An 11,378-nucleotide genomic window follows, 5' to 3' on the forward strand; every position below is an offset into this window, starting at 1 on the left:
TGCAACAATGAATGAGTGGAAGCCCAAAATCTCTGTAAATGTTTATGAAAATTAATAAAATATAATTTAAAAAAAAAAAAAAAAACAAATGTTCCTTCTAAGATCTCCCAGAATGTAGAATGGCCTTTACTTGTTTTGTAACCTGCCTTTCCCTTTTTATCATAATGCAGTTTAGAAGTGACCGCTAAACCTAAACATTTCCCTAGCGCCATTATTTACAAACATTTAATGTCTTTGCTTTGGAAAGTCAGTCGAAGATTGGAAACTAGCATCTGATGGTTTTCAAAGTCAGAAATCTTAATACCAGGTCCATATTTCTCTGCTGGCAAAGATGGTCTGAGATCCCAACATGTCCCCTAGGTGGCCATCTAACTATCCCACCTGGCTTTACTTGACTTGCTTTGCACCTACAGAATTTGGTTTATGTCTAAGCTAGTAAACATGACATACTTCCGCTACTGAGAAAGTAAACAAAGATGGAAACCCATATTTCTGAAAAGGATGCTTAAAATTAAGTCTGATCTTCTGGAACATGGTTGAAAAAATAAATTTGCAAACAACCTTTCAAAAGAAGGCTAAAATGATATTTTCATGAGACCATTATTTTCCTGTTCCTTTCCAAATGATGATCACATAGTCACTGTCTCAGTATTTAAGGATAATGTTAAACTGTAGTTAATACTTAACAGCTTTTACGTCTCAAAAGGCACTTCAGGATCAATTTTGTATAAATACAATGAACCTATACAAATAATCTTAGAGAATATTTAACACCAGATATCTTTATTGTTCTAACACAGCTGAAACTGTTTCATTAAATAAATGTTTATTGTTTACTATTTAATTCATGTTGCTGCTGTGAAGTACAACAACATACACAAATTCTTGAAATTATTGTTCACCCCCACTGAACAACAGACATTGCTTGAGAATTGGATCTTTTTCTTTAGGGATTTAAAAAAAAAAAATAAGAAGAAGCCACACAAAACAAAATATCTTAAGAGTATTCACAAGTGACGTGTTGTAATTAGAAAGCATAGCCAATACAGTAAAACAGCACTGCTTATGCTGTCCCTGGAAAGAAATGAAAAATGGGAAGAGTAATCAATTTTATGTAAATTTTTGTACTACAGGTATCACTCTGAAGCTTAATTCTGCCCATCTGGGCTAAGTGGCTGCTTTGAGAAGGGCCAAATGAAAGGGGGTGGGAAGGGGCAAGGAGGACACATGGATACTATGGGTTAAAAAAGTATAAAAATTAATTATCTAAAATAGAGATTAGATATAAATGTTCCAGAACTCATTAAATAAGCTCAAAAATACTGGAAAGTGGCAATTTGAACTACATTTATTTTTAAACAAGTGGGAGAAATATTAAGTGTTCAGAATGTTGTGTGCAAAACTAATTCACGTCACCATCTCACTGGTGACTGAACACGGCAAGGGAGATCCATTGGTTTCCAGCATTACAGGCAACACTAGATGGACACTTTGAACAAATAATGTAAACTTGAGTTTTAAGGCAGCTGGTACTAATGCTGCACATAGGCTTAGCTCAATGCCCATTTCAGAAATGGGGCACTTAGCACTTGAAAACAAGAAACTGAGAGGAGGGGGGAAAGGGGGAACCAGCATCATTTGACAAAATGTGTCAAAATATTTTCCCTTTCTCACACACACACACACACACACACACACACACACACACACACACACAAATACTTGAACATTTAGAAAAACAAAGCACCCATCCCTCCAACTTCAGCCTGTTCCTTAACAAATATTTCAAAATATTGATAAATTATAGTGACTGCAAGTAGAATTCCAGTGCCAGATCCAATGGCCCCTAAGAAGTCAGCTAACACTGACAAGGCGCCAATGCACAAACCGCCAAATGCAGCTGCAGTAGGGATGTACCTAGAAGACAAAAACCATTAGTCAGTGCAGCAAACTACAAAAACCAAGTCAAACTAGTAATATGCTAAAGCTTTGTTACTGATGCTGCTCTAAAGCAGTTGAGTAAACTCATCATGAAAGGACCAAGTCTCCACAACTAAGACCACATGTGAATGAAAAGTGTGTGATTATGCCAATGATGCTAACTGCCCAAGAAGCCAGTAAATAGCCACAACAGACAGTATGTGGTTCTTAGGGCTAACAATTCCTCAATTTAGATTTAAGTAATTAATATTTTTTATCAGTAACCAGCTCTCTCTTGTGGAAGAAAGGATAATAAACTTCAGAACGCTTTCTAAATTCCAAATAAATTAGTGATAGCAAATTGTGATCTTTTAACATAGATGAACCCTGATACAGGTTTTGCTCATTTAACGTGAATAAACCCTGAAGCGCCTTTGAGCTGTGGTGCTGGAGAAGAGTATTGAATGTACCATGGACTGCCAAGAAAACAAACAGATTCATCCTAGAGAGGATTAAACCAGGCTGCTCCTTGGAGGCAAGGATTCTGGGGCTTCGTCTGACATACTTTGGATATGTTGTAAGGAGAGACAGGTCTTTAGAGAGGGACATCATGCTGGGTAGAGTGGAGGGACAGCGCAGGAGGGGAAGACCCTCTATGAGGTGGATTGATTCAGTGACTGGGGTAATCGGGATGGGTGTGTCAGAGGCAATGAGATTGGCACAGGATAGAGCAGTGTTTAGGGCTGTTGTGCATAGGGTCGCTATGAGTTGCAAACGACTCGATGGCACATAACAACAACAACAAACCCTGGAGACATGCTATGTAAACTAAGACATTCACAAAATGACAGATTTTGATTCCCATTTATATGAAAGCTAGAACAGGCAAATCTACAAAGAATAGATTTGTGGTACAGGGAATAGGGAGGACACTCTTGTGGCATGGTCCATAGTGAGGTGTACGATATGCAACTAGCTCAAAGGTTATGTGCCTCTTATAGTCTCTTCCCATTATGATTTACAGCCCTGGAAATCCAATGAAGGATCACTGTGGGTCAGAACTGACTTAATGGCAGTGAGTTTGTTAGGGCAAAGGGAACAGGAGGGCAACCAATGAATGGGGAATAACTGCAACTGGATATAAGATTTCTTTCTGGGATGATGAAAATGTTTCAAATTAGATTTTTGCAGTATTTTGAATATACAAAAACCACTGAACTGTACATTTCAAATGGTGAACTCCACAGTAGTGAATTATCTCAAGTAGGCCAATACTGAAGGACAAAAAAAATGATGCCTGGGACGCTCACCAAACTACTTAAATCCAATTCCTGGAAATGGAAAAATAAAAAACCACCTCACTTCTGTCAAGTCAGAACCAACTCTTAGCCGGTCCTCCACAACAGGTTTTCAGACTATAAAGTCACATCTTTCTCCTGTCATGCAGCTGGTGGATTCAAACTACCAAATTGCCGCGTCTGGGTTACCCAGCTTTCTACTCACTACAACATCAGAGCACTCAAAAGGTGAGGAAACAGTACTTTTTTAAAAGCAGCTCTATCTATGGTTGGTGTTTCTATATGCAATCAGTCAACACTGATAATCACATTTTTAATTTGTGCTGAGCAAAGATGGAACAAAATTTCAACTAAAGTAACAATTTAGATGTGGTCAGCAATTAATGTTTGTGTTAAATTTTAACTGTGTATAAAAAAAATTAAGTATGAATATGAACAAATAATCACAGTGATAAAGAGATTTTTGAAGCAACCTATGTGTTGCTTTAAAATACATACTCTCTTATATAAAAGACTGAATATAATGGCCTTACCTATTAAGTTCATGAACCATAGAGGTATCCCTATGACCTCTCATTACCATTTGTTGTTCTTTAAGCTGTTTCGCAACCTGCCAGGAAAAAAAACCAACAAATTTTAAAATAAAACTAACATTTCTCTTTATTATTAAGTCATGTAAGAAAAACTTTCTACGCAGTTTCAAGCAAAATATAAAAACACTGAAGTAGGCATTGCCATATTACTCAAATCTAAGAGAAAATGGTGCAGTGAGGCAAATCTACACCTTAACTACACATTAAACCAGTGTTTCTTACCCTTTCATGTTCCTAATGCAAGAAATTAATAAGCCATGAATAAGATTTTGTTGGTTAGGGTTGAGTTTTGAAGGGCCACAAATTATTGTGGCCCTTCAAAGAATGTTCTGCACATTGTTTTTGCTCTTGTTAGGTGCCATCTACACACTAAGAACCAATTTTTGCCTGAGTGTGACATAATTTCATTAAGAATTGTATGAAATAGAGTTTAAATTACAAATTATATGTGGCACTGTTTTTGACATCTAAAACCAATGTTTCAACCAAGCTCACAATTTTGTTTTCATTTTCAAATAAGTCAAATACTTACATCTTTTGCTGAGGAACCAGACACCTCTATCCATGTCTTAGAGAAGAATGCACAAGATCCTAACATGAAGATGATGTAAACCACTACATGGACAGGATCCTCAAATATGGCACCCATAGACTCAGGAGGAGAAAGATAGTAACAAAGGCCGCCTACTGGGTAGGAGCGAGCAGGTCCCCCTCCACTGACATCCTGCAGAACAGGAATTTAAAAAATTAAAAAATAAATCAGCGTAACTGGTTAAATAGAGATCCATGATTATTCATAATTCTTAAAAAGTATGACTTTGTTTTAAGCTCAAATCAACTACGGTTAACGATTCCGTAAAAATGTATTTTTGCTTAATTTTTTCAAGATCACATTGTGACATGTTATTAACAGAAAAGCAGTTTTTCATAAAGCTATTTGAAAAATAAAACACTATCATAATATATCTACAAAATATTCACTTCAAAAAGGAAGTAATTACAAGTGGAACCTGCAACTGCACAGATAAAATATACTGAAGCCTTTATGAAGAACTCTTCTATTTGGAAATATTACAAACACAATCAGAATGTTAGTGATGGTGAAGTGATCTGGAAATGGACATTAAGGCAGCACAACTTGAAGAAATTAATTTTAAGTAAGAGAATATAAAAATGTTACAGCAACTGCTTCTTTTATGTCTCCTATCTTTCAGGTATAGATATAATCATAAAATGCCAATTATATTTTAAATACTTAATATTATTAACAAAATACTCACAGCCCACTGTCCTAGTAAATTTACTAGGAAGTTGCCACTAAATCGTACAGACAGCATCTGGGAAATAACATACAGGTTTGAAACTAAGGCAGACTGAAGAATAATGGGAATGTTGGAGGTGTAGAAGAGCTTGATGGGATAGCTACTGTACTGTCCTCGATACCGGGCTGACTTAATGGGCAAGTCAACTCTAAATCCCTAAAAAACAAAAATCAAGAATAAGAAAAACAATAAATATCAAGAAAATATAAGCAAGTAAAAAATAAGGCTAAAAAATAGAAAACTGGCTTGACTAGACTTTGAAAGACTGTCTTGGTTAGACATCAACATTTCTGCATTCCCTTTACTCACAAAATAAAAACCCACATCCTACAAACTTTAGTGAGGACAGTATGCTTACCTGAAAATATATGACAACAGCAAACACAAAAACTGTAGCAATGAGGTTCATGAGGTTGGGTAAATTCTGACGGTAGAAAGCCTCCCTTAAAGCTCGAACTTTGTCTGTTCTGGTGGCCAGTAAATGAAAGAGAGCTATGACTGCACCCTCAAACTCAGTACCTGAAAACCAAATAGAAATTAACTGTAAATTCAGTATCCAAAATTATCCCAAGGATCAAAGCAAATAACCTTGAAATTCCAGTGTACAATAAGAAAATGAGTCAAAATAATTCTGCAATTCTTATTTTATGTAACAGCCATGTGTACACATTCTACATTTTATCATTGAGGCCAAGGTTTGGTTTTGGCTTGGTTTTTTTTTAGCATAAAAATTAGTTTTTTCAAGGGATTTTTTTTTTAATGAAAATAGCCAACGTAGAATAAACCAAAGCAAATATTTAATTCATAAAAATTTGCCTCTCTTTTACTTTGGGGAAGGAAAAATAGTATTTTTTTGGAGGAGGAAAGGAGAAGCAGCAGCAGCAGCAGCAAAGCAGAATAAAGATGTCAGATCAAAAGATATATGTTGCTCAAACAAGCTTATCTTTAAGTTTGTCATACCAAGAATAGTAAGGAGCCATCACTGCTATTTTCTTAAGGCTAGATCAGAGTTTACATGTTAACCAAAAAGAGTGGCTTTTGAGTGAAATAAAGATAGGTAAAAGGCAAAGACAGAATAGTTCAAAATTCAGGTGCTATTACAAATCCAAGTAGAATAGCAGCAAAGTATTAGTACTTCCTGATGATAATATGTTTCATTTAAAAAAATCCACCAGCTTATTCATCCTAGATTTGCTCAAACTGGCTAAACAAATGACATACAGCAATGGCTTAAGCAAGGTTAATAAACGCAATTTTTTTAAATGTGTGGCAACCACTGAAATTTTTAATGTGCAAAGGCTACAAGATTTTCTTTTTTTATAAGAAGTACTATTTCATATTCCACAAATCTCTACTTATAAATTTTTGAGCAGTTAGCATTAGTTGTTCTCTGGGATAGCAAATTAGCATATCTAGAGGCATGTACTTCTACATAATGTATTAGTTGTCAGCACACATCCAACAAACTCGTGCAGTTGCAGTCACTGTGCAATGTACCTCTGCCAGTGTTAATGGTAGTGGGACTAAAGGCCTTCCAGACAATGGTCTCACAGATGTTGGTGGCAATAAAGAGGGAAATACCAGACCCCAAGCCGTAACCCTTCTGTAGCAGCTCATCTAACAGCAGCACAATCAAACCAGCAACAAACAACTGTGGGGAAAGAAAGGGCAAGTAAGCTGAAGCAAGAATAAACACAAGAAAAGGGGAAGATGAATACCATTGACTATTTTCAAAGTATGGGCATTTTTAAGATTAAACCCTAACTTCTGCTATCAGGAGCCCTGGTGGCACACTGGTTAAAGCACCTGGCTGCTAACCAAAAGGTTTGAACCCATCAGTTGCTCCACAGGAAACACAGCAGTTTGCTTCTGTAAAGATTTACTGCCTTGGAAATCCTGTGTGGCAGTTCTCCTCAGTCCCACAGGGTATGGACTGGAAGTGCCTTGAGAGCAGTAAGTTTAGTGTTGTGGTTGCAGTATCACCATTATGATGATCTGTATTTTTATACCTGCGTTAGTAAGGACAAAAATCAACTAGGAAAATCAGGGGACTGGAACTTTAGGTAAACTTATATACCGTCTGAACAATTTCTCTGACATAGTAAAGACTAATTTAAAAAGCACCATGAAATAAAAAATTCACAACTGTAGAATTTATGATAGCAAGACCCTGAAAACATTCCAAATACCTCTGAAGCAATTATGTACTGCTATTAAAGGATAAATATGTCAACTCTTTTCTATAAATTTTTGTATGTTAAAAAACCTACAACATATATTATAACAATGAAAAATGCATTCTATACACAGTGACAAAGACAATATACACATGTATTCAAAGTTAAAGAGTTCATCAGATTCTTAAACTCATAAATTTTTTAAAAAAATGTATACCAACTTTAATTTATGTGATATATGATATTATTTTAATTCTCTTCTTGGAGAAGATATTTCTGTAAAAGTATGCATCAAGTGAAAACAATCCATAGCTTTGCAAGTGACATTCTCCTATACATGACTCCTTCCCTGCTCTTCAGTAACCTAATCAATAGAGAAAGAAAATATGCCACTATGCCCCAATCTCCAACATATCCCAACTTTAAAACACCGTCCCATGAACTCAGGAAATGCCACTTCCATCCCTCCCTGCTCTCAGGTCTCCCACCCTCATTTAATTACTCATTTTACCCAATACCACCTATTAAAAAAAAAAAGATCTAACTACATTATACCATTCTAAGCATGCTTACCTTACCCCATGTTTTATTTTGGGGTGGGTTTTTTCCCCCCTCTCTTTCTTTCTCTGCCATTTCACCAGCTGTACAGAACCTAACTTGTCTTTCTGCTTGATTTTCAATGAGCTGTATGCTGACACCTTATGCCTGAAAACCAAGTCTACTACTTTAACAAAACAGATAATTTAGGACTTATTAACTGTGACTAAATAAATACTGTCAATCATAAATACAGAAAGCCACCCTCGTACAATCACAGTTATCCCTTAGCAATCATTCAGCTGAAAAGTATCATGAGTTCCTCATTGATTTGCACAAAGTTATATGAGCAGGTCTGAAGCAATTATGATTCTTTAGACCATTATTCAGAAAAGCATCAAATTACTGAGTAATCAACATATAGCCTGTAAAAATTAAAGTTAAATATACATACTCTCTTGACAGAAAAAAGGAAAATGAATTTTATTTTTTTATTATTTTTTGTGCATGTACCATCAAATCAGATCTGACTGGTACAGGAGGAGATTGCCCCTCCTTCTCCAGCAGAGCATCTGGTGGACACAAACCTTGTACCTCTGGGCTTGCAGTGCCGCTTCTTGCCACTAGGCCACCAGAGCCCCCTCGAAAAAAGGAAAATGAATTTTAAATAGAAATGGCTTCACTATTTTAGGAGTGATGTAAAAGATGATAAAAAGGTTGCATGACTGTGAAAAAGATAAGAAATGGGCATCTCCTTGACTAACACTGATAAGATCAGGATACTAAGCTCAGGTTCATATGAACCTCTAAAGTGATGTGGGAGCCGTTCACATTGCCCGCATGAGCTGTATGTGCATGCACAATGCTCATGCACGCAAACAAGCCAGTGTGGCAAAAAAATACTTAGCTTTACTACGGGTCATTCTTGCGGTTGTTTTTTTTTAATTAATTAAGACCCATTATATTGCTTTCAAAACTTATTAGCTGAAAACTTTGGTACACTGACTGCATAAATTAAGCAACAGTTAAAATGTTAGATATCATACATAATAACATAGAAATCATTTTTAAAACATTCTTTGCATGTGAAAAAACGTAATCCAATCCCATCTATTCAGTGTATCCATGTATATTCAATGTTAACAAAGCCTTGAAAAGATGCAATGAGGTCACTGTCAAATTATGATCAAACCTATTTCTTTACTATTAATACTAGAATAATTAACCACTAGTTAATATCTGCACACTAGGGTTTATGTAAACAAATTAATTAGTCCATACTCACTTTACTAATTTCATTCTTGGAATACAAATATTCCAAGATTTCTTAATACTGGAGAAAAATTGAAATAACTCCATTTTATAGTCATTTAACTCTTCATAAAACATCAATACTTGAAGGGAAAATTGTTCAGTTGATGTTAGAGAGTGCAAATACATACTCATGAAAATACCAAAGGGAGCTCTGGTGGCCTAGTGGCAAGACACTGTACTGCAATCCCAGAGGTACACAGTTCAAATCCACCAGATGTTCTGCTGGAGAAGGGGAAGGCAGGCAATCTCCTCCTGTACCAGTCAGATCTGATTTGATGGTACACGTAAAAATAATACAATAAAAAAAAAACAGATTTTACTGGACATTAATGTATGGGGAGCTCTGGTGGCCTAGTCGCCAGAAACTGCAACTACAATCCCAGAGGTGCACCAGATGCTCTGCTGGGGAAGGAGGGTCAATCTCCTCCTGTACCAGTCAGATCTGATTTAACGGTACACGCACACAAAAATAATAATAAAATAAAATAAAAAATACTAAAAAAAAAAGAAAATACTAGAAAAATTTTCCTAGCCCATAATGATTTCAAGAGACAGATGCCTATTTTGAGTGTCTTCAAAAATCCAGGTTGGGGGGAGCTCTGGTGGCCTAGTGGCAAGAAACTGCACTGCAATCCCAGAGGCACACGGTTCAAATCCACCAGATGCTCTGCTGGGAAAAGGCGTGACAATCTCCTCCTGTACCAGTCAGATCCGATTTGATGGTACACACACACACACACACACACACACACACACACACACACACACTAATAAAATTAAAAAAATAATTCCAGGTTGTTGTTGTCAGGGTTATTCTAAAATAGAGGCTACAAAAATACATACTATGAAGAAACAAACATAAGGCAACAATGGGCTTATCAGTATCCTCAACAATGCCCCAAGCATATGAGAAAGTCCTCAGCAACAAAAAGATTTTAAAATCAGTTGTTAAGAGTGTAGAAAATGGGAAAGATCCAGTGTGGAGAAACAATGTATACAAACTTTGTAAATAAGCCAATATAAAATTTTTCAAAAAAATCAGTTGTTAAAGGATCTTCTATATAAATCCACTGTGTCTTTTTCCTTTAATTCTCAAAGTGAAAAACTGACCAATTAAGTGCCATATTAAAAGGGGGGAAAAAAATATAGACAAGGCCAATCTTAAAGAAATGCAAATCCTTCTGAGACTAACTGTGACCCTAAAGGACAGAGGAGAACTGTCCCATGTGGTTTTCAGTCTCTAGTTTGTACAGGAAAAAACTGCTATATCTTTCTCCCAAAAAAGTTACTGATGGGTTCCAACTGCAAACTTTTCAATTAGCAGCCAAGAGTTTAACAACCACATTCCCTAAAGAAATGCCCGTATGCCAAAGAGGAACACATCAGGACTCAGAAACACCCAACTCTGACAATTCATTAAAAAAATCCTGGCCCTTTTCAAAGGACACAGCATTTTCATCTAATTTAAAAGTCATCTCCATTATTAATTATGTCAGTAAATACTTGAATTATCTCATAGTCCTTGTTCTGAATCATGCATACTATATAAATATCATTTACTCCATATACATTTTCTTATAAATAATTTAAATTAAAATAGTCATATTCCTCAATCTGTATTAGTAAACTGGTATTTTCACTTTATTTACGAATATTCTGATCATGATTCTTTGACAAAAATAAAATCATAATTCCAATTTCTTAGAATGAACAAGAAAATTTCCAAAATAGCTAGGATGCTACACATCAGTGTTTATTAACCTAAATTTTCATATCAAAATTCAATAAATTATTATATAGCTTTTGTACAACCCATTCTTGTATGACTTCTCCAAATAGTTAAGGATGGTACACTTAAAATGGATCTTCTAAATTTTGCAGATAAAAAGATACTTAATTATTAACAATTATGTTGGCCTTAAAAAAAGTCATTCTAAACCATTCATTTACAAAATTCATAGAATACATATATATTTGATATTTCACTAATGTTTAGACAAATATAGCTTGTAGAGCTAACATGAACTATTAAAAAAAAAAAAGCAAGACACACAAAACCACACAATCATACAAAAAAAACCCACCCCAAACTAAGACAGTATAAAATTTTTACTTTATACTTACACGAAAAGTTATTATAACTGTCTCTGTGTATAAAAGTCACTGTCTCTTGTAAATGTTCATTAAAAATATTTTTAAAAATTATTAAAATAAAAA

The 11,378-nt window shown here is 35.3% G+C and overlaps 1 protein-coding gene across 2 annotated transcripts in view; it reads right to left on the minus strand.

Moving 5' to 3' along the window:
* Positions 1 to 1,730: 1,730 nt before the first annotated feature.
* The window catches only part of SEC61A2 (Sec61 alpha 2 subunit (S. cerevisiae)), a 41,729-nt gene continuing 32,081 nt past the window's right edge, over positions 1,731 to 11,378 (minus strand). For both annotated transcript variants that reach the window (XM_006891839.1, XM_006891840.1), the window contains 6 exons: positions 6,631 to 6,784; positions 5,492 to 5,652; positions 5,092 to 5,289; positions 4,344 to 4,535; positions 3,752 to 3,828; positions 1,731 to 1,917 (listed from right to left, as the gene is read on the minus strand). In XM_006891839.1, the coding sequence (XP_006891901.1) occupies positions 1,731 to 1,917; positions 3,752 to 3,828; positions 4,344 to 4,535; positions 5,092 to 5,289; positions 5,492 to 5,652; positions 6,631 to 6,784 (969 nt within the window). The remainder of the gene's footprint in view (positions 1,918 to 3,751; positions 3,829 to 4,343; positions 4,536 to 5,091; positions 5,290 to 5,491; positions 5,653 to 6,630; positions 6,785 to 11,378) is intronic.

Source organism: Elephantulus edwardii, unplaced genomic scaffold (genome assembly GCF_000299155.1).
Source record: "Elephantulus edwardii isolate Elephantulus edwardi_28Jun2011 unplaced genomic scaffold, EleEdw1.0 scaffold00105, whole genome shotgun sequence".
NCBI classification, from domain to species: Eukaryota; Metazoa; Chordata; class Mammalia; order Macroscelidea; family Macroscelididae; genus Elephantulus; species Elephantulus edwardii.